Source organism: Equus quagga, chromosome 2 (genome assembly GCF_021613505.1).
Source record: "Equus quagga isolate Etosha38 chromosome 2, UCLA_HA_Equagga_1.0, whole genome shotgun sequence".
Classification (NCBI taxonomy): Eukaryota; Metazoa; Chordata; class Mammalia; order Perissodactyla; family Equidae; genus Equus; species Equus quagga.
Window position 1 is genome coordinate 57,260,347 of NC_060268.1, and position 24,039 is coordinate 57,284,385.

At 44.3% G+C, this 24,039-nt stretch overlaps 1 protein-coding gene and 1 long non-coding RNA gene across 3 annotated transcripts in view; one reads left to right on the top strand and one right to left on the bottom strand.

Moving 5' to 3' along the window:
* The window catches only part of CA12 (carbonic anhydrase 12), a 49,563-nt gene extending 48,017 nt beyond the window's left edge, over positions 1 to 1,546 (bottom strand). The window contains exon 1 of one of the 2 annotated variants that reach the window (XM_046652376.1): positions 1,189 to 1,546. In XM_046652376.1, the coding sequence (XP_046508332.1) occupies positions 1,189 to 1,441 (253 nt within the window). In that variant the 5' untranslated portion in view covers positions 1,442 to 1,546. The remainder of the gene's footprint in view (positions 1 to 1,188) is intronic. The other variant, XM_046652375.1, reaches the window with a different exon arrangement.
* Positions 1,439 to 9,948, top strand: LOC124234873 (uncharacterized). Its single transcript, XR_006887432.1, has 3 exons — positions 1,439 to 1,503; positions 5,346 to 5,502; positions 9,491 to 9,948. It is a non-coding gene; the product is annotated as an uncharacterized LOC124234873 (long non-coding RNA).
* Positions 9,949 to 24,039: the final 14,091 nt, after the last annotated feature.

Genomic DNA, 24,039 nt, shown 5'->3' on the forward strand with positions numbered 1-24,039 from the left:
ATGCCAGCCAGTGGCTTTAAACTGAACTAAGAATGATGCCAAAGCTGCTGACAGTCCAGCTCGGCCTGCTTCCCCTGCCCTGCCCCACGGGCACAATGACCTCCAAGTCAGGAGGAGGCTCTGAGCTTCCCCGCTGCTGAGCAGCACCAATTTTCCACCACCACTGCTGAGCTGAGAGGATCGATTTTCAGCCACTATAGTCACTTTGGGCCCTTCTATAAACGTTTCAACCCAACCTGGGTCCAGGAATCGTAGCATCTACAAATATCTCTCAACTTGGGGCAAACTCTGTCAAGGGCAGGAGCCACCATCAGTTATGCAGGAAATTTCCAAACAAGTCACCATCTACCCCCACCCCCACCCCCACCCCAAGAAAAGCAGTCACTCAGCTGGTGGAGAGGCAGGCAAAAGCTTGGCATCCTCCTCTTGTTCCAAAGGATGAACTCCCCTGAGCTTGGCTGCTCACAGCAACTCACTGCCTGGACCTGAGCCCACAGTTCACGTCCCCTCACCTCCTCCTGCCACCCCACTAGGCACCCTCAGCCTCCAGCCCTTCCAGGTGAAGGGCCCTAATTACACTCAGAAATAAGGTGTGTATGCTCTTCTGAGTGCACGTACACACATACACACATGTACGTTCAGGATCGTAGAGCGCTTCTGGGGAAAAACAATGATTAAGGATGAGATGCAAAATCTCTTTGGCTTGGAGGTAAAACTTAATGGTGAGGAGTCTCTCCTCCAAAGGAAGCGCCCACCCCTGTCGGGGGACCTGCAGCTGCGCTGCCCCGACTGCAAACCGGCCCTGGCAATGCCGGCGCTCAGAATGCCCCAGCCACTTCTCTCCGATCTGCACGTAGATCGAGGCACAATATTTTAAATCCTGGTTCCCTTTCTCCTCCCCGGTTCGCAAGTTCCCAAGCCACCCCTCCAGAGCTGCGGGTGGTTGGAGAACACACTGACATATTCTAAAATGAAGACAACGCGTTCTCGGCAACCGCAGCAGGTCGTGCATTCCAACGGAAAACGAAGCATCCTTTCTAAAAACTGCGCTATTTGATACTATGCCTGTCCTTCCCTGCTCCCCCAAAATGATTTTACTTCGTCCTTAGAGAGCCCCGCAGGAGATCCTTATGTCCAGGTGTGGCTGAGCGCTCGTGACTGTTAGGAAAGAAGGGGCAGAAACTTTACCGTTGACCGGGGCTGAGCTGGAAGGCTGTTCCTTTAAGCTCAGGAGCAGGAGGACGGCGGCCGCGTGCAGGCTGCGCTGGGGCATCTTCGGCTGCGGCTCCCGCGGGGCGGGCGGCGGCTCCCCCTCCTTGTTCTGACTCCCGTGCTCGCGGCGGCGCGTGTGCCCAGCCCGGTGCCGTGGCCAGCTCTTCGACCTTTGGGCTGCCGGCTCCCCGCGGACTGCTTTTATGGAGCGACTCAGCCCCAAACACATGATGTCATCGTGCGGGGGGAAGAACGCCCTGCCTACGGGAGGTCTGGCGCCCCAGGTCCGAGGTGAGTTGCAGCCCTGACTTCAGCCGCGCGCTGCAGGACAGCGACCCCGGCGCTCCCCGGGCCGGGCTCACCTGGGAAGCCGGTTCTCCGTGCGAGCAGCGGGCAGGCGTGGGCGAGATCCGCCCGCCTCGGCCGCGTCAGGAAGGGTGCGTCTAGGGACTCGCTTCAGTGGCCACGGCCTTGGTCTGTCGCTGCCCTTACTGAGAAGCCCCCTAAGTGCAATGCCGTAGGGACAAGAGCCCCTTTCAGAGCCAATCCTCTGCCTGCCTGGATTGGGCACCCCTTAGGGACTGGATAGGACAGCAGAGGGGCTGCATTCAAATTCAGAGTTTCTGCGGATCGTACAGTGCGTCCTGATAATGTCCTGCCTTTGAAATGTAGACACAAGTGAATGAAGAATAGGTGAATAGCAAGATGCAGGTGCACAGTGAACAGCTTTATTAAGCCATTAGACTTTCCCCTAATAACAGGTGAGTAGACAAGGGTCATGCCAGTTCAAAGTATTGATCCATTCCCTAGGAAGCTGGCGTGTTCCTTCTCTGGGAGAGCAGTGGAAGAAGGGGACTCACGTTGGTTATCCAGCCCCTGCCGTGTGTCAGGCACTGTACTACTTGGTCCAGATCAGGGTCTGAGTTCTGTTCCCAGGGCATATTATCATCACCTGCTGCTCATTTCTGCCCACTGTTCTCATATGTCTGTGTTCTTGTCAAAATACATCTGTGTATACATACATCTAGTCATCTACACGTGAGTCTGATCCCCTTTGTATTTATTTAGTCCGTGTTCAGTTGTTAAGTCAAAGGTCTTATTAACCTGCCGCTCCCAATGCTCACTAAATCTTCCTGCTGCTATCACTGCCACTTGCTGTTCTCACCACCCTTGTCATTTGTCCTTCTGGCTTCCCTGGGCCCTCTGAATGTGTCTGCACTGCACCCTGTGCTGGGCTCAGTTTCCTTCCTGCTCTGTGACCCTGCCTGTTCTCTTGGTTCCCTGCTGCCCACAGACATTGCTCAGACCACATGGTAGGGTGCCCTACCCAGCCTGGTACATGACGCCCGGTTTTGTGACCTTGCCCATCCCGCCCTCTTCTCTTGGCCACAGCCGCCTGACCAGCCCTCACTTCTCTCAGGTCTGTGCCGACCCTCAGCCTAAGCGGACTCTCAGGCTGGCCTCGATGGCCCGTGAAGCCACTTGTCCCTGGTAGCTTTGGAGGGATAGAGCAGCTTCTCTGCTGAGAGCCACCAGAAAGCACATGCCACCCACACTTCAAGGAGTGCTATTGTTCTGTCCCTATCAGCTCAGCTATTGTGTGGGTTAATAAAGGGCTCCGAAGCCTTTTTAAGGAAGTAGTTTCCACCTTGTCACAAGCACTTCCAGACTACAGTAGGCTTAAGGATGACCTTTTCTGCCTGCTACTCCTGAGAAAGGGCCTTGAGTGACCTCTGGAGTAGTCAGCGAGCCTCTCACTTGTGGTTCTGAAGACATTTGTGTCTCTGATTTGTCATCATGGGCTTTAGAAGACGAAACGTCCTAAAGGAACGTGAGAGGTTGGGGAGGAGCCACTGAGGGCTCCGAGAGGTGCGTACGGAACCCATGGAGGTGAAATCGCTTGCCCTGCGTCTCTCAACTAGTTAAGGTAAACCGGGCCATGTACACACATTTTGTTACCCCCACTCCAGGTGTTTAGGTCTGGTATTTAGGTGTTTAGATATTAGGTCTGGCTAAACATTAAGTTCAGTTTCTCCTTGAACCTGTACCTCTAAGTGTTCTCCAGGGATCTCCAGAAATGGGCAGGTTGAAAAAAGAGGAGTTTAATAGAACAGTAAGGCAAGATTGTGAACTGGGTTGGATGGAGAGAAAGGACAGGGCTGGGATGTTTACTGCATGTCAAGATCAGAGACCTGGTTAATTAGTAAAGAATGGATAGCAATTAAAAAGGAATTGAGAACATAAACTGAGACCCAATTACCCTAAGTGCTTTGAGTGAAGTTTTTTTTTCTTTTCTTTTTTTTTTTTTTTAGTCTTAGGAGATCAGAGAAGGGGAAAAGCAAAGAGAAATGGATGGAATGACCAAGCTTCTAAAGAACTGATGTCAAGGGTGCCCCCCCAAATAGCACAAAGCCAAGCAGCTGAAGTGCCCAACTCTGGGAACCTTCTCTCCCGGAGGCTTCCTGAGGCCTGTGAAGCTGCACTTGTGCAGACTTGCTTTACCATCTTCAGATGGGGCTGTTGTCAGCCGATAAATAACCCATTACTCAGTGGGTTAGGGTGGAAAGGGACTTTCATTACTCAAAATGTGGCAACTGGCCACCAAATGACACACCCAGACAGAAGGCTCCAGGGAGCAGAGCTCCTCTAAAATGTCACCATCTGGATCCATGTGAGGGCGAGGCTGACAAGTCAAAAGGCAGAGGACAATGGAGGAAAGGAACACGAGATTCCGTGTCAGCAGGTCTGGGCTGAGGTGCCTGCCCACCACTTACTGCATGGCCTTGACAGTGGTACAACCTCTCTCAGCTTCACTTTCCTCATCTGAAAAGTGCAGGTCATAATGCCAGCCCCGGGGTCACTAACAGAACTGATATATGGCTGCAATGAGATGAGGCAAGTAGAAACTTGACCATTCATTCATTCATTCCCCCTCCATGTGCCAGGAACCATGCTAGGCATGATCCTTGCTCTTGGAGAGTATGTAAACACAAATAATCTCGTAAAGAACTCTATAATTACGATTGTAATCAGTGCGATAGAAGATTGATGTATAACCAGGAGAGGGCCACTCTGTCCTGGGCGGTGAGGGAAGACATTATCAGTGTAAGGATTAGATTCTGTGACTTCATAAAACCTCTGAAATACACAGCTAATACCAGGCTCCTCTTTCTCAAGCTGGTGCCATTTAGAGGTATTTGCCCTTTAGACGGCTGATCGCTGGCCTTTCAGGCATAAGGTTTGAGTATAGAGAATTTTATTTCTTAGGATTAATTCTTCAAATAGAGTCAATCAATTGGGAATGCACCTTTGTATGCTGAAGAAAGGACTGGTGGGAGGAGAACTAACATTTAGTGAGTACCTTCTGTTTGCCTGATGCTGTGTGTGGCACTTCATTCTTACAACAACCTGTGGGGATGGTGTTAGGTTTGCCACTTTACAGATGAGGAAACTGAGGCTTGGAAAAGTTAAATCCATTCCCTACACACGTTCATGAGGCTTTTGAGTGGCGGAGACTGAATTCTCAACCAGACGATTCTGTCTCCAAGGTCCAGGCAGGCTCTTTCCACGCCTGTCCTCACAAATGCCTCAAATGGGGACGATTTATTTCTGGATCCCTCTGAGATGTGCATTCTCCAGTTTTCAAGATGCTGTGAGTGGCAATTCTGGCAATCAAATAATAGACAGGGGATGCGGCTGTGTCCTTCTCCCCAAGCCACGTGGGGTTCCTGAGGGATATTGCCCTCTGATCAGTGCACAGAGCTTCTGCCGGAATGTGATACAAGGAACCTGAGACCACAGAGCTTTGATTGGACACAGTTCTCCAGCAAAGGAGGAGAATATGAGCCCAACCGCAGAGTTCCTTATTATATTAATGAGCTCTGTCCCGACCAAGGAACAGGGGTGGGGTGTGGATGGAGGCAGAGATGGACAGGGAGAGGGAGAGGGAGGAAGGAAGAGAAGGGAAGGAAGAAGGAAGGAAAAGGCCAAGGGGTCTCCTTTGACTGGGCAGTGGCTGACAGAACCTCTAGGCCAAGACTTGCAAGGCCCCACTGACCCCAGTGCAAATGTCTAGGTGTTCAGAATGCAGTCACTTTGTAGCTTTGTTCACATCTGCTTCTTCGCTTCTGCAGCTGTGCCTCTGTGTGAACCGTAGCTGCCCTGCTCAGTTTCAGGCAGGATTGGCTGGAGGGCAATGTGCCTCACAGGAAAGAATGCCGGACTCACAGCTCTGCCAGGAACCAGCTCTGGGCCCTCAGCTGCCCCGTAGATGCTTCCATTTTCTGATCCGTAAGTCAAAATAAACATGTCTAACCCCACACAGGGCTGTGGGTGTGGGATGAGACCCTATGTGTGAAAGTAGTTTGGAAAACAAACGCACTTGACATACACAAAATATTCCTAAGAGTGGGCTTGAAATAAAAGAAAAAAATTTATTTTGCTCTCAGCCTTGGTTTACTAATCTCAAAAATGAAAGCTGGATTCCAACAAGGGACCGTAAGTTTTCAGCTAGTCTGGTTACCATGGTAACTGGTGACTCTGATCCAATTATGTGTCCATGGAATCCTTCAGCTGCTTCTTCTGTCGAGTGGGGAATAACGGCTTGTCGCGGGGACTTTTATAAAGCACTCTGCATGACTCATAACAAATGACAATAATTCAAAATCCTATGCAGAGAGAGTTAGCGTTTTAAGTGGAAAATAAACCTTGACGCAATATGTTTTACTTCTTTCCAGGTAAATTATTCTGAAAATTGGTTGGCCGACGCCAAGAATGCTTAAGAGATAGAATTAGACTTTGGTAGCTTAAGGTTTCTCACATCTGTCTCTCCTTTCACACCTGCTGATTGGATCCACTCTCCTCCGGGTTTGATCCAGATCCTGTTCTTCTTGTTCTCAGTCTGAAGCACCATCCTCTCTCACCTCGGTCTTTTAACCCAAAGCACAGTCACAGACCGCATTCCAGCAACATCACAGGTGCCAACCTAAAGTAAATAGTCCTAATATCAGTTCTGACAACTCTTGCCCAGGGTTAAGGAGGCCAAATGGTAGTGGCGAGAGGTCTTTGGCATCACATGAATCTGAGTTTTGAAACTTGGCTCCACTGCTCACTACCTGTGTGACCTTGGGCAAGTCACTTAACCTCTCTGAGTCTCAGTTTCCTCGTTTTTAAAGAGATGAGGGCCATAGAGTATGTATACTCCAAAGGGCAATAGGGAGGAATAAATATAATAAGTGAGGCATGTGAAGAACTTAGCACAGTGGCACATATTAAGCACTACGTAGGTGGTAGTCCTCTGCTGGAGAAGGGTCTTGACTGGCTGAAAGGGGTTATTTGACCCCATAGTTCCTGGTTTGGGCAACCCCACCAACTTCCCTAGCTTGGGCAAGCCCACTGACTTCCCCAGTTTGAGCAACCACACCAACTTCTGTGAACCCTCAGAGAAGAATAAGTGAAGATTTCCAGAAATCGCTTCCCTCCATAATTCTACACATTGGCTTCTCAAGAATGTAGCTTTTGTCATCACAAACCAGTCTTCCTAGTGAAGCAATGATGCATTCTAAACAAGTAGACTCAGAACCACTTTACCACAGGAAATGCCTGATCACTGGAGTCTTGGAACTGGGAGGTATTCCTGAGCTCAGAGATGCCTCATACTATTGGAATAAGCTAGTAATTTCCTCTTGCTTTGATACTCTAGTTCTCCACAATTGCAGGAATTTATGAGCTGATCCCCATTTCAGGTCCTTTCAAAGAAAACTGGCGAGCAGCCCCCAGCTGCTTACACTTCAGTTTGCATTCTTCTCCACTGGAGATAAAGTACTAGGGACGCGCAGTGTGAGTCTTCTGCTTTGCGGCCAGCTGGAGTTCGTGTACTGAGGTGGGCCACCTTGTTTTGGCTCCGGTGCCTGACCGAGAGCTCAGTAGGCTGGAAGCCTGGTGCAGTTAACATTGCTAGCTTTATGGCATGGACAGGTGAAGGCCAGTGAGCTTCCCAACAGACCACTCAAGTGGAGTTGCCTCTCTGGCCAGAGGCCAGCCCTGGCAAGGATGCAGCTTCCTCTCAAGCCCTAAGACAGGGCTCAGGTATGTCCGGTGGCCAGCAGAGCAGGTAGGCGGCCAGGGCTTCCTAGCTCTCCCACTCAAGACAACACAGCCAGCAAACTAGAGATACCTGCCTAAGGAGAGGCTGAGTTATGAGCCCACTGACACGAGTAAAGAGATCTTACCTATGGAGCTAATTTTTTCATGCCCACCCCACTCCGCAGCCTTGAAGTAAGAGTTTGGGGCTCACTCTGAAGTGGAATAAATTAGAACTAGATTACTTATGTCTGCATCTCAATTTCTTAACACTGATATGCAAAACTTATTTTCTATGTTAGTATCTCTGTTTTCTCTACTTGACAGGATTTTGTGGGTGGTAGAAATGATGGCAAGATACAGTGAGGGTCCTTAAAGGATGTTCAAAGAATCTGAAAATTAGAACCTAGAAACTTGGGCTCTCTCTTCAAATTCTGTTTCCCCTGCAGGGAGTGGGAAGGGGAAATGCCTCAAACACCTCAGTCGTTTCTTTTCTATAATGGAGATGGTGCCACTTAATTCCAGTAAGACTTTGTAAAATTCTTTTGAGATATTTTGGAAGGACACAATAATCCATAATTACAAAGTGGATTGATGTTGTAGCTATACAGCGGTTTGTTTTTAGTGAAGGCATCAGAACTGTCTGTGATAAGAAAGATCCTGGGCTCGTTACCCCTCTGAGAGAAGAAACGAGTTAACACAGGCCCAGTTCATAGGAAAGAAATCAAAGCAGAGATAGTGAGTAAGAGAAATCTCATCATAATAGGCCTAGTATAACTAGCTGTCAGCAGAAGGAAAATGGTAAGAAATGGGGAAGACGGCAGAGAAAAGTTATGGACGGAACAGTGCTAACTTGTTACCATTGTCCAGACAAAAGGGGAGGTACAGGGAAGTGAAAGATAATTCCACGGTCGTCCGCCTGCGGGATGAGCAACATGGTGATCTTGTGAAGACTCAGCACAGAGTCTGATGCTGGACAAAGTAATCTTGGCCAAGACTGGAAAGAGAACTTTAAACATTGAGCTGGAATAGGGAAACATTGCAGCCATGTGATTTTTATATATGAAGTTAGAGGGAATTCATAAAAAGAAAATTGCCCACTAATCCATCCTACCCGACGATAACTTCATTCGTGCATGTTCCATTCTTGTTCTTGTCCACGTCAGCAAAAAATACCTACCTTGTTACTATCCAGTAAATATACCATATTTTGTATACTACTTTTTAAAAAAAATTTACACTGGATCATAAGCACTTTCCCACATTTCTACATAGTCTTAGTAATTTTAACATTGACAACATCTTAAGACAAGTTTCAAGAAGTCACAAAGCCTAGGATGACTAACAATTTAAAATAGGGAGTCAAGTTTCTTGAGTGACTTCCTCAGGAAGGTCTGCAAACTCCTAGAAGAGCAATGAAGATACAATTTGACAAATTCAGATAAATATGACAATGGGTAGATTGTCGGTAAGTCAGTGGCTTGATGACTTTGGGGACAACAAGGAGAAGCAAGTGCACAGATAGTGCTGGCTGCTGGGGGGAAGCGAGCCCTCTAGGACGGGTCCACGTTCACAGCTCGGGGCAGAGGCAGCCATGGTGCATGACAGTGAGTCTTCATTCTAAGTTCTCTTGCTGAACAGTGTGTCATCAATAAGCCCTCTCAAGATGCTTCTGGGCCTCAGAGCTCCTACAAGAGCCCAAGAGCCATGACGGAGAACCAACGGCACTCAAGGAAGGGAAAGGTCTGGGGAGTCGTCAGAGCTGAACATTCATGAGGGACTTTTCATGCCATGTCCCACTTCTAGGCAGCTATCGGCCATCCTCCTCACACTGACTCTGGCTCTGCTTTTGCTCTCTTCTTCTGCATTTCATTTACTCCTCCTCCTTGAACTTTCTCCGTCCTTCAACCTGAAGAATCCATGGGCTGTGGACTTCTGGTTCCACAGAGTAAGTGCTGTCCTGTGGAACCTACGGCAGAGGTTGAGGAGGAATGAACTCAGACCTCCCGGAGGGATTGGCTGGGGCAGTAGGAAGCAAACTATAAAGACAGTGTCCCAGGAAACAAGGTGGCAGTTTTACTTGTTACACTTGTGTAGTGTTTGGGTTTTTTTAAACAGCAAATCTGTTACATGTTAAAACAGTTGCACAAATTAAATTTTTTAAAAGTTGAAAGAGGCAAATTTTTTCTTTTTTAAGAGAAAGAAAAGAAGCAACAGACTACCTAAAGAGAGCAGGGTGTCAACAGTGTCAACAAAAGTCGCAAGTGCAGAGAAAATGTCTTGGACAAAGCGGGCGGTCCTTGGTGCCTCTGAGAAATGGGTTTCTGCAGCCAGAGTGAGCCATGACAAAGAATGCCGAGGGGAGAGAAATGGAGACTGGTGAGAGACGGGTCCTTGAAAACCTTTATTTAGCAGGAGGGCAAGGAGAGAGGGCAAGAGCAGGAGGAGCCCCAAAGGTTTGGAAAACTGGAGGCAAATAAGGAGAATAAGGAGAGCTGCCATTTCTGAAGCCAGGAGGGAATGTTCCCGACGGAGGAGAGCTGGAGAAGAAGAGCCCAAGATGAGTGAGGAGAGAGCAGCTAAGGCGCACTGTAGAAAAAACGGTTTGAGTTTTTGAAAACTTTTTATTGTGGAAAACTTCCAAACACAGATAAAAGGAGAGAGAACAGTTATAATGAACCCCACGTCCCCATCACCCAGCTTCAACAAAGATCAACTCATAACCGGGCTTGTTAAAACACAGATAGCTGAGCCCACCCCCAGAGCTTCTGATTCAGCAAGTCTGGGCTGAGAATCTGTTTCTCTAACAAGTTTCCAGATGATACCAATGCTGCAGATCCAGAGGCCACACTTCGACAACCACTGTATTATTTCATCTGCACATATTTCTCTTTTAAAAAGGCCTCCCTTCTTTAAAACATAATCACAATGTTAACACCACTCACAAAAATCAATAGTAATTCCTTAATATCGTGTTTTCCCAATTGTCCTCTCAGTGGTTTTACTAACCATTTGTTTGAATCGGGCTCCAAACAAGGTCCATACATTGCAATTGGTTAATACATCTCTTCAGACTCTTGATCTATAGGTCGAGTTTGAGTGAGTTGCATGAGGAATAGATTGAGCAGTAGCAAAGAGAGATGTGCAGGTGTGCATTGTGCAAAGAGCACAAATGCTGGGTCCGAACCCCACTCTACCATTTAGCAGCTGAGAGAGGGTGGACCAGTAATTTCAGTGCTCCGAGCCTCACTTCCTTCATTTGGAAAATTAAGATAATAAGCCTATCTCATAGAAAATGTGAGAATTATATGAAAATTAAGCCTGTGACCTGATATCTGACATATAGTAGGGCTAAGGAATCTGAAGACATGGGTTCACAGAAGCTCTGTGATCTTGGGCAAGTACTTAACTTCTCTAAGCTTCAATTTCCTAGTCAATAAAATGGAGATAATAATCGTACCTGTTTTACAGGGTTTTGAATGAGCTAATGGGTGTAAACATCTTAATCAGAGTATCTAATGTGCAATAAGCACCCACATTTTCTGATGTTATGAAAATACCAATCATTATTTGGAGCACAATGAATGTCACTTCTCTTCCCCCAAGTACGAATGCCTTGTTAGAATCTTGATTTTCAAAGAGATGGATTGGGAGACCCGAGGCCATGAATTTGTGCTCCCCATCTTACTTATATCTTAGTTAACGACATCATCCTCCTCCCAGTTACCCAAGATAGAAACTTGGGAGGTGATCTTGGACTCCTCCCCACATGTGGTACATCATCCATTGTAAATGTTTCTACCTTCAGGGAACTCCTGAGATCCCAGAGAGAATGAAAGAACCTAACAGTGCCTGGTACATAGTAGGCCCTTAATCAACACTGATTGTTTCTATTTCCATTACCTCTGCTCTGCTTCTGACCACTATCTTCTCCCACCTGTACTGCCCCATCAACTGTCCCCCGGCCTCTCCCACCCTAGCCTCTCCTTCTTTGTCCACCCTGCCAGAGTGACACGCTTTCTTTCTGTTTCTCCCCCTCATCCTCTCTCCTTCCCTCTTTCTCTCTCTCTCTGATTGAAGTGCCATGAGTGGAGTTCATATCTCACTCATTAGCCGTCTGTCTAAGGAACTGTTCTTGTTTTATTTTATTTTTTTTCCCTCCTCATCCCTGATTCTTGCTTCCATTTTCCTCTCTCCCATAGACCTTCACTCTAATGTTTTTGATACAATGTTTTTGGCTATGTATGTGAACATATAAATACATTATGTTATTTTGTGTGGTTTCTGGTTTTAAATCTACCTACCATATTTACTTATTCGTTCTCCTAGCAAATGTCCCCAACTGCCTGCTACCAGTGCTACAGTGAGATGAATACCTCTGTTCATGATCCTTTAGGACCTGTACAAGAGTTTCTCTGAAACATATGCCCATGAGTGGAATTGCTGAGTCGTAATATCTACACGTATTTACTTTTACAAAGTACTGCCAGGCCGTGCCTGAGAACTGCAGAACTCTCAGTATCTAAAGACTCCAACAAAAACAAACTCATAGGAGCAGACAACAGATTGGTGGTTACCAGTGGGGCAGGGGTTGGGGGAGGGCAATATGTGTAAAGGGGGTCAATTATATGGTGATGGATGGAAACTACACTTTTGGTGGTGAGCATGCTGTAGTATATACGGTGTTGAATTATAATGTGGTACACCTGAAACTTATATGATGTTATAAACCAATGTTACCTCAATTAAAAAAAAAAAAAGAATCAGGGCCAGCCCAGTGGCGTAGTGGTTAAGTTCATGCAGTCTGCTTTGGCAACCCAGCGTTTGCAGGTTCGGGTCCCAGGTGCAGACCTAGCACCACTTGTCAAGCCGTGCTGTGGCAGCATCCCACATAGAGTAGAGGAAGATTGGTACAGATGTTAGCTTAGTGACAATCTTCATCACAAAAAAAGACCCATCCAAACCCCTGCACTGAAAGACTTGACCAAACTCTAGCATGGCTTCTAGCAACCTAAGGTCCTATTCCTAGGATGACCAGGCCCCCCCCCCCCCCCCCCCCCCACCTTAAAATGCCTACCTGGAAGATTTACTATTTGTTCCAGCCAAAACTCAGTGGTAGGCAGATAAGCACCCCCCTCCCACACTCCTCTTAGAGCAGTTACTTTAGAAAGCTTGCGATTATAAATCCCTTCACTGCTCTTTGAGGTGTAAATCGACCACCCAAAACTGTTTCCTCAAGGGCCTGAGAGCCTTCTCTTCAAAATGCAAACATTCAGTCCCTGGGGAGGATAAGGGACTGACTTTGTGGGTGCCTTGCTTCAGCTTGCTCCACTGCCTCCTGTCATAAAGATAGAAGTTTCTCCTCTGCGTAAGCACCAATTAACAAATCCAGGGGGCCTAGTCACTTGGACTAACCCCTCCTAACACCCTCAGAGCCTTTCCCTTGGCACATCTCAGTCTTTAAAATGTCTCCATCCTTTTGTTTCAGGGAAGTTGAGTTCAGTTCACCCTGGACTCATTTTCTTTATTGCGGTAGTTACTGAATAAAACCAGCCCTTGCCACTTTAACTAGTGTCCAGGTTTGTTTATCTTTGACATGCCCTAGAATAGCTCTACCGGTTTACTTTCCCACGAGGCTGGCTGACGAGTCTCTGCTTCCCTATAACCTTGCTGGAGTTCCGTGTTATCCAATCTGATTTTTGGATAATCCAGTCCAAGCCAACCTCATGGGGACAAAGAGATATCTTGCTATTGTTTTAATTTTCATTTATCTAATAACTAGTGGGGTTGAGCATTTATCTAATAACTAGTTAGGCTAATCAAAACTAGTGGATTTTCTTGTGTGAGTCACATATTCCTATCTTTTGCCCATTTTTCTATGAGGTTCTCTGTCTTTTTCTGATTGATTTGTAGGACTTTTTAAATATATTTTAGGTAATAATCCCTTGCTGGTTTTAGAAGTCTCAAATGTCTTTTCTCAGTCTGTCACCTGTCAGTTAATTTTGATAATGATATCCATCGTTATCATTATCATTAACTTTTACATAGTCAAATCCATCAATTTTTTTTGGCCTCTGATTGTACTTTTCAGCTCATTTTAAAAAAAATCTTTCCCCACTTTTAAGATCATATATATATTCTCTTATGTATATTTCTATGTATTTTTTTTTTTTTTTGGTATATGTGAAAGAGTTGCCTTTCACATTCATATCATTAGCGCATCTGAAGTTTACCTTTCTTTATGGTGTTAGGGATCCAACTAAATTTTTCTCCACATCATGAGCCAGTTTTCCCTGCAATATCTACTAAGCAGTGCATCCTGTCCCCATTGACTTGTGGTGGCTTTTTTCCATACACCTGGTACACTCACACCCAAATGCATAAACACACACATGTACATTTCTGAGCACTTTCTGACCCTTGGTCTATTTGCAAGTTTCTGCATTGGTACAGTAGCATTTTATTATATAGCATTGACATTTGGTGGGGCAGGTCCTTCCTCTGTGCTCTCTTCTCAAAATTGGCTTAACTAATTGTGGACTTTGGTTTTATTCTTCCATATAAATTTCTTTTCCAGTTTTATTGAGATAAAATTGACGTACAGCACTGTATAAGTTTAAGATGTACAGCATAATGATTTGACCTACATATATCATGACATGATTGCCACAATAAGTTTGATTAACATCTATCATCTCATATAGATACAAAAAAAAGAGAAAGAGAAAAATTTTTTTCCTTGTGATGAGAACTGTTAGGATCTACTCTCTTAACATATATACCATACAGCAGTGTTAACCACAGTCATCATGTTGTACATTACAGGCATACATTGTTTTATTACATTTCACTTTATTGTGCTTCGCAGATACTGCCTTTTTTACAAGACCCTCCACTTGCAAAAAGATTACGATTCCCTGAAGGTTCAGCTGATGGTTAGCATTTTTAAGCAATAAAGTATTTTTTAATTACTCTTTTTTAGACACAATGCTATTGCACACTTAATAGACCACAGTATATTGTAAACACAGCTTTTATATGCACTGGGAAACAAAAAAAATGCATATGACTTGCTTTATTGCCATATTCGCTTTATTGCAGGGGTCTGGAACTGAACCCACAATATCTCCAAGGTATGCCTGTACATCCCTAGTATTTATTTATCTTATAACTGGAAGTTTGTACTTTTGGACCATCTTTAGCCAATTCCTCCTTCTCCCACCCTTTCCATATAAGTTTTTGATATACTTTTTCATTCTCTCACAAAATTGTTGGAGCGTATTAAAATTGCCTTGAATTTTTAGATTAACTTTGGGAGAACTGACATCTTTACATGTTAAGGAGTCTCGTCCACCAGCATTGCACACCTCTTTGCTTTTGCAAGTCTTATATTACGTCCTTCAATAGTTTTACATTTTTCTCCAAAAATTTATTTTGAATTTTTTGTTAAGTTAATTTTTAGGTGCTTTATATTTTTGTTGCCCCTCTGAAAGTTATCTAATTTTCTATTATAATTTCTGGTTGAATATTGCTGATGTAGAGGAATGCTACTGATTTTTGTTAGCAGATCTTGTTCCTGACATCCTTGCCAAACATAATTAGTAGTTCTAAAAGTTTTCCTATTAATTCTGTGAGGTTTTCTATGTAAATAATCAAGTCACCTGTAAATAATGAGAATTTTGTCACTTCCTTTCAAATCTTTATACCTGTTACTTCTTTTTCACGTCTTAGCACATTGGCCAAGACCTCCAGTACTCTGTTGAGTAGTAGCAGTTCCTGTTCTTAGAGGGAATGTAGATCTGCACCTGTTATCTCCTTCCTATCCCCAGGGGTTAAGCCTGCCCTAATGTAACCACAAGCTCCACCTGCTGCTGATGCAGGTGATTCTGTTTCGTCTTGTAGTAGAGTTGGGGTGGACCATAATCTGTTCCTGGAAATAAGGGGGGAAAAAAGATCCCAAGATAAAAGCTTTGCCACCCGTGGCATCTTTCTTCTTCTCCTGTAGACTAGTCTCATACACACATACCCTGGGACCCAACTATTTACTGTCCCTCTAGAGGCTTCTCAAAGTTATTACATTAGATACTCAGATCCATCAACTGCCCCATTTCTGAGGCATGCCCAGGGCTGGGTTGAGGGAGGGAGCCAGTAGCCTAAAATGAGTTGCCATTTTGTCAGGATCCAGAAGCCAGAGTGACATTTCTAAAATAATTATAATCATGAGAATGCTTTAATCACAGGCCATTGAAGGCCTTCATTGCAAGTTCTTTAATAAGAGCATTCAAGGCCTTGACAGGCTGGCCTCACCTCCTTTCCTCCTTACCACAACGTATCCCACACACAAACCACCCTGGGTGATCTCCTTTTCCTAAACATCTGTACTTTAAACCTTGTCTGTTTACCATACAGTTCCCTCTCCATGGAATTCTCTCACCCTTTCTCCACGTTGAGAAATCCTACTCATTTGTCAAGGCTCAGAACAAAAGTCATCATTCTCATGAAGTCTTCTCAAGTTCATCCCATTGGTGTAAGTCACTCCTTCCCCCACCGCTCCCCATAGCATTTATCTGTCAGGTTTGCCTTAGAGTTTGTTGTTAGTTATCTAACTGTCCCATTGGACATGACCTCCAGGAGGGCAGGGACCGTGTTTTATTCATCTCTATCTCTTCAGCAGTTCTTCACACATAGTAGATTCTCAATAAATGTTTATTCATCAAATTAAATGATAGAGATCACAAGTTATGGGAAAAAGAAGTCATTAGTAAGATGAAATAATGCTCTTGCACAATCTTGGTTCCAGTAGGATGGGATGTGAACTTGCAGAGGTGTTGTTATCCTCAGTAATACTCAGCAACATGCAAATAGGAATGAGAGCAGACACTGTAAACTCCTAGTCATTCTCCTTATTATCTGATAAGTCCTTCAAGTCCAGCCTGTGCAGTGCTGAGCAATGATTTAGAAAAAAATGTACCTGCAAAGTCTAACATAGAGGCAATTGTGGAAGGTAGCATGTGGCCAGAGGTTCCTGGGTCTCTGCTCCTGAATAACACTCCTACTTACACCGTTAGGTGGGTGTCCTTACACACAGCCCTTAAAATGTACCTATTTACAAGTGAAGATTATAAGACAAATGTCTTTTGAAAATATTACTTTTACTTTTGATAGGAATTTCTAATAAGTGGGATAGATTAGTCGTGTAGTGGAGGAGACAGGAAAAAGGTAAATGAAGAAACTGAAGTAAAATTAATAATGTTTGTATTGTCCCTTTTCTTTTAATGATATACAGTAGTTTCTTCTGTGTGTTGATTCTTTTTGCATCCCTGGGCAACAGTTAAAGAAAGTATTATTATCATTTGGGTAAAAACTGAGATAAGGAGAAATTAAATTCATTTTTTCAGTAAGTTTTTGCAGCAGTGGCTGTCAATTTGTTCGTATCTCCCTGTACCCACATCCTTGGTCACCTTTCACACTGACTCCGGGCTTGGCCATGTAACTTGCTTTAGCCAATGAGACAAGAGCAAATAGGACACAAGCAGAAATTTAAAAGTTATTGGAGCTTGGCCTCTCTTCCTCCTCTTTGGTACCCTGAAACACCATGATGAGAAGACCATGTGAAGCCTGGCTCAGCCTGCCAGAGGATAAGAGACCACATGGAGCAGAGACAAGCCATCCCAGATGAGTCCTCCTCAACAAACCAGCCTATCAACCTCTAGGCATGTGAGTGAGACCAGCCAACCCCAGATGAGCCACCTACAGACCTTGGGGACCCACCACACCAACCTAGATCAGGAAAACCATCCAAGTGATTCACAGAATCATGAGAAATAACAAATACTTGTTGTTTCGAGCCACTAAGTTTCGAGGTGGTTTGTGATACAGCAAAACCTAACTGGCACGTTCCCCTAGAAAGCCTACTCAGGCTAGAATCTAGAGGTCCTGGTCCCAAGGTTCACATTCAATTGTTGCTACTCCTTTTGTAGTCAAAGGTCAGGTTGAGATATGCAAAACTGAAGGATATTATCTTGTGTGTTAGGTATGATCGAGGTCTTCTTGAGCTCCTCAAGGGCAAAGGCCATGTCGTGACTTCTCCAGCTGGCTTAGGACATTGCTTTATTCAAAAAATATGCTCAGTGAGGGGTATTACTTTTCTGAAAATGAACAAAAGTTTCATTCTAACGAGGATGGAAGGTAAAGCCACATGTGGTGTTTAACTCTCAAACTTTATATAGGGCACAGATATTTCTGGTTACAAAGAAGGTTTTAGACTAATGGTCTTCCCTAAGAGAGAAAACAGACCAGAGTCTGTTTTTGTCCCCATGACCCAGACCAGAGTATTGCGGGGCTGCTGAGCTGAACAACTTCAGGGAGCACCATTCACATTGAGGGTATGAACAGTGCCCCCCTGGAGGTGTGCGGTGCACAACTTATGCAGCTGTACGTGAAGCCCCTGCCTGGCATATGGTAAGTATTTAATGGATGAAGGAGCAAGCTAGTGAGCAAGCGTGCGTGCGTGCGTGCATACAAGTCATCTTTGTGGCGTTTAGCAGAGTTTTAACGGGAAAGAAAAATAAACCAAGTTAGAATGAATATCCCTGTTTAGTGGGCTCCCAGAGCACAAACCACTTAGCTTTTGGTGACAAAGTGAGAAAAGAGCCAAATAAATCGTGTAGATAAGATATAGATTCAAAAAAGAAACTTTCACCAAATTTTGCAGGTTAAAAAAAATAAAAACTCATTTTGGTTAATGGTGACACCTAGTGGTGTGTGAAACCTGTGGGGTTTCCTTGGAGTAAACTCTCATTTTACACGTTAGAGTGGAGGAGTCCTTGGGATCATCTGCTCCCTTCACAGATTCGGTAGTTAAAGCCCACAGACCTCCCAAGGTCAGCAGGTGGCATGTTGCCCGAGAATGTAGCCTTCCAGAGGCCATTCCGGTGCTGCTGCCCCAGAGTCCTCAGAAGAAATGCCAGAGTGGCAGGAAGGTCCCTGCCAACGGTACAGGGTCACTCACTGTCACTTAAGACTGGTGTCTGTCCCTTTGCATTTGTGTCTTATTCTTTTCCCATCTCCTTCCCTTGCTTCTCTGACTTCTCTGTTTCTTTTATTCTGTTCTTCTTTCCTTTTCTCCTCTGACAAAGCCCAATGGCCTCTCTCTCTTTTCCCCCTTCCTCTCTCCTTCCCATCCTCCTTTCCTCTTCTGCTTTTACTCCCCTCCTTATTCTCTCCACCTTTTCATTCTCCTCTCTGTGCCCGTTGATGCCTCCCAAAGCTGTGGCAACCCCCAGAGCCACGCAGTCTAGTATGGTAACCACAAAGCCATGTGGTTATCTAAATTCAAGTGAATTAAAACTAAGTAAAATGAAAAATTCCATCCCTCAGTTGCACTAGTCACATTTCAAGTGCTCGACAGCACAAGTGGCTACTACACTGGACGGTGCATAACGCAATCCTTTCCATCACTGCAGGAAATCCTGTGGGAGAGCTCTGGCCTAGAGCTGAGTCCACCTACCTCTCCATCTTTCATCTCTTTCCCTTCTCAAGACATCTTCTCTAAGTGACCGTTCTTGAGACCGTCTAGCTCTGCCCCTCCCTTCCCTCTCTGCTCACTCCAGTTTATTTGGTGGCTTTCTGTTTTCTATATACTATTATGTCAACTTGTTAAGGTGACTTTGCCAAGTGAACACAAAAATATATAATCATATTGGACAGTTTATTCAGGACAGTCAATGATTCACTGCGTCTTGTTCTCCATGTATTGGAACACAAAATATTTTTAAACCCAACATATCAACACATCATTTAAAACAATTATACCTCAGGCATTTTTTTGTTTTTGTTTTTGTTTTTGCTTTTTAAATCCAGGAGTTTCAACCTTTCTACCTTGTCTTCAGTTAAAGTAGCTTTAAAATTAAACAGTATATCTTTTTTTAATGCCTGAAAAAAATATATTCTATGGATAGAATAGCTTTGAAATAATACCCAGGAAATTGGTTCCAGATTGTGCTTGCCTGGGATGGAGTGGACATTTACTTTTTGTTGAATAAGATTTTATAGTATTTTTAGCTATTATAATATAGAATTTTTAGCAAATTGTGTGTATGTATGTACACGTGTGTATAACTTTTTAAATTAAACTGAATTCTAAATTATTTTCTTTCTGCTTTTTCTCCCCAAATCCCCCCAATACATAGTTGTATATTTTAGTTGCAGATCCTTCTAGTTGTGGCACGTGGGACACCGCCTCAGCCTGGCCTGATGAGCGGTGCCATGTCCATGCCCAGGATCTGAACCAGCGAAAACCTGGGCTGCCGAAGCAGAGCACACAAACTTAACCACTCGGCTATGGGGCAGGTCCTCTAAATTATTTTTGAAATTAAAAATAATATCTGAAAATAAATGTCACAACCCTGAGAGGATCAAACCAAAGACAGTCCAGGAAAACGAGCTCCCAGAGAGAAGGTAATTTGTGAATGAGCCTGCAAGGTTTGGGTGGCGATGTGTCTCTTTAAGAGAGAATGCAGGGGGATGTAGCAGTACATTAACTTTAGATTTACGTCCAACGGCAATTTGCCAAGAATCAGAACAAGTGCCCTGACAAGTGCCCCTCCTGATTATTGATAGAGACCGATACTGGAAAGAGCGCCTTCCTTTTCCTTCCTACCCATAATTAAAGAACAGCCGACTGGATCCTCTCTCCTAGGGGTGTACTCACCCACCTGTCTTTCAATAAGGGCTTGATGAACACAAGGAAGAAAAGAGAATGGAGCCTGAGAGCTTGCCTGACTTCAAAGCTGGTTTCAGCCCAAAGGTACTTTGAAACTTGGATTTATGTAGCATTTACAGTAAAAGCTAGTGTTTCTTTAAAAACAGATTTGGGGATCAGGATAGAACCATAATACCTATGAGATAAGTAACAACTATAATGCCAATTTGAGAATAAAGGGAAACTGAGGCAGGGCACAGCAAATTGGGTGCCAGCCGGTATTTGCAGTCACTACTCTTGACTTCCCCTAAGACCACACGGCATCAAAACCGTATAATCATATGCCCAGACGGAACTGTAGCATCTCTGTGTGCATTCATCTAAATAAAGCACAGCCCAGACCATGCCACCCAGGGGAGTTGGTTTGTGGTTCCTTCTGACTGTGGATTTCTACGGTGCTAGCCTGGCCTTGGGCGGAATCGTGGTCCTCCTAATAGAACACAGCTTTATGTTTAGGCTCCGTGGGACACGCAGGAGTCAATTTCTAATGAAAGGCTCTCTGGTTCTGTATGTTGGGAAGACAGACAGCTGCCCACCCCTTTGGCAGAGAACCAGCCACTGTCCTTGTTCCAGGGAAGACTGGCCATGGGAGATGGAAAGCTCAGGATCATCAATGCTACAGGGGCCCTTAAAAAGCTTCTAGTCCATCGTGGCATTTCTTAGAGAGGGAAACGGAGACCCAAAATGGTTAGGAGGTCAAGTGACCTTCCTGAGATTATGTAAAGGGATTATAGTGCTGGCGCCTCCCACCAGGCTCCCCAGCCCAGTTGGTACTGTTTCCCCTACACCATATCCCAGCAGCCCTAAGCCCCCGGTGCAAAGACTCCTCCTCCGGACTCATGGAAAGATACAAACACCTTCACAATGTTCATTCATTAGTATGAAGATTGGCAAACCAACAATTGCTCAACGTATGTTTTCAGGTCAGATTTTAAAGGTACGTCTGTGCTGTCTAATTCAGTAGCTACTAGACATATGTAGCTACTGAGCTCTTGAAATGTGGCTAGTGCAAATTAACATGTCCTATAACTGGAAAAGGCACATCAGATTTTTGAATACTTGGTGTGAAAAAGTAAACTGTTTCGTTAATATTTTATACTGATTACATATTGAAATAGTAATATTTTAGATATATTAGGTTAAATAAAATATAATTAGGTTAAATAAAATATACTATTAAAATTAATTGACCTGTTTCTTTTTACTTTTTAAAATGTGGCTACTAGAACATTTTAAATGACATATGTGGTTCATGTTACATTTCTATTGGACAAGGCTGAAATATATAATATAGACCTTGCCTTCTGCTTTGCACTCTAAGACATCATATTACAGTGGCATCGCCTCGTGTACACACATTTAACATACTTGCACTGGAGGGAGGGAGGGAGAGACAGAGAGAGAGAGGAAAAGACATAAATGGGGCAGGTAACTTTGTGTGTGCCCTGAGTGAGCGTGAAATGGGACATCATGATTTCACTGTCCCTTTGGGTGGTCCTCATTCCTGTGCTCGACTCTCTACTTTTCCAAGAGTAGAGTCCAGTGTTTTTCCTCCTGCACCAACATGGATAAATCTCAAAAGCCTGGCATTGAACAAAGAAAGCAAGTTGTAGATGCATACAGATGGACTCACTTTACATAAAATTATAAAACTGAAAAGCTGTGTATTAACTATGGACATGCGTGGGAGTGATAAACACCAGTGAGGGACAGTGATTCCCTCTGGGGACGGAGGGGGAGAATGCGACTGGGGAGAGGCTTCCACTGTATCTGTAGCATTCTGTCTTTAGCTAGGTAGTGGTATGCAGTAGTTTGATATTTATTTTCTCTCCTTGGTGTAGACTGGAAATACTTCAACATGAAAGTGCTTTAAGATGCACAGTTTTCACACCCTGGTTAGGTAATAGAAGAGGCAGCACATGTTATTGGTAGATGTGTGTGTTATTTGCCTGATATTACCACTGAAAATTCCTAGACTGTCCACTGTTTATCCCCTTAAAAAGCCCATTTCTGACAGAGAAAGACAAACGCTGTATGATTTCACTCATATGTGGAAGATAAACTAACACACAGACAAAGAGAACAGTTCAGTGGTTACAAGCGGGGAAGAGGGTCGGGGGGTGGGCACAAGGGGTGAGGGCACATTTTTATGGAGACTGACAAAGAGTAATGTACAGCTGAAATTTCACAATGTTATAAACTATTATGACCTCAATAAGAAAAAAGAGCCCATTTCTAATCTGCGTCCTCTATATGGAGAACAGGCAAAGAAAGCAATTGTCGTTAAATCTAAGCAACTACTTTTCCTTTCAAAATGCACATGTATAGATTTACACACATACACACATACGCTCATAGTGACTTGGGGATGCCACATTGTTTCACTTATCTATTACTACATAACAAACCACCCCAAAAACTTAGCGGCTTAAAACAAAATTATTTCTCACAATGTGGCGGGCTGGCTGGGTGGTGGCTCTGCTGGTCTCCCCTGGGCTCATGCAGGCAGCTGCTTTGAGCTGCAAGATCCAAAATGGCCTCACTCACGTCTGGTAGTTGGTGCTGGGCTCCCCTCCAGGTCACATCTCACCCTCCACTGGGGTGGACTGGCTTCTTGATATGGTGGTCTCAGGACAGCATTTCAAGTGACAAATGAAGAAGCTGCAAGTCATCTTGAGGTCTAGGCCTCTGAATTCACAGAATGCGGGGTCAGCCACCTATTATGGGTCAAAACAAGTCACAAGACCAGCCCAGACTCAAAGGGTAGGAAAATAGACCTTGCCCTCTTGGTGGGAGGAACTGCAAAGAATCTGTGCTTGGATTTCATCCACCACACACATATATCAAAATATTCATTTACCATTTTGAAATATGCATAATACACAGCCAACCCAGAAAAAGTAGTCTCAATTCTGGAATTTCTCTTAATTGGTTAAAAGAACAAACATCTATCACTAAACTATCCTTCCATATGCAGAAGTTTTAACTCCATTTAAACCTAGATAATGTTATTTTTTTAAGGAAAGAAAAAAAGGGGACAAAATTGGCTATCTTTTAGAGGAAATGATGAAATACAGGCCTGGAAATTGAGTTTCCAGCAAGGAGCATCTGCTACCACTTAATGTTCAACTGTGTAAGCCCCAGACAATGAGAATGGGTGGGATCTGTAGTTTGGGACTTCATAAGCACCATCTATTTTCCAAATGAATTTTTAGTTGTGCGGAATTTTGTGTTTTAGGAAGATAATTTGAAGAGCACAAAATAAAGCTAAGAGGCATGTAAGTGAGCAAAAGAGGAGGCAGCTCTGAGACAACAGCAGGCAGAGGGGCCTGTCTCTGCCCCGGTGTAGCTGGGGATTAATTAGATGCTATCATTACTCATATTAAGAGAGACTAAAACAAGTCAGTTTTGCACCACAGACAAAATGCATGGAAGAAAAAGAGGAAAGTGGACACAGCAAGAGAAGGAGAGTATTCAATGCTAAAAATGTGCAACTTGTGAAAAAGCTTTACTTCCAAGAAAAAAGAAAATTCATATAATTTTGGAAGAAACCGTTTTGGAACAACTGCTGTTTTAATCCCCAAGCCCTATCCTCAGTGTATGAGACTGTATTCAGTTAAAGAAAACATGTCCTAGAAATGATTTATACACTCAGGCATGGGGAAATGTCACTGATAAAAGGGAGTGTGTGTGATTTTCTTGAGGAGAAAAAGACTGATGACCACAGCAATTCAAGGAGTATGGAGTAAAATCCTGGGCTCCAGAATGCTGAAACGAGAAAAAAACCTAAGCGAGGCGAAAAGAGTCTGAGTTGCAGACTGCGAGAAAGGGAGATAACGGTACGTGCGGGAGTCTACTCACTCCCTCCCCTTATGGTCCTGGAGACACGTTAACTGGTCCCCTAAAGATGAGAAAAAGGAAAAAGAGAAAAGAAGAAGGAAGACTCGGAGATGTCACCATTCTGGACAAACAGCCAAAATAGG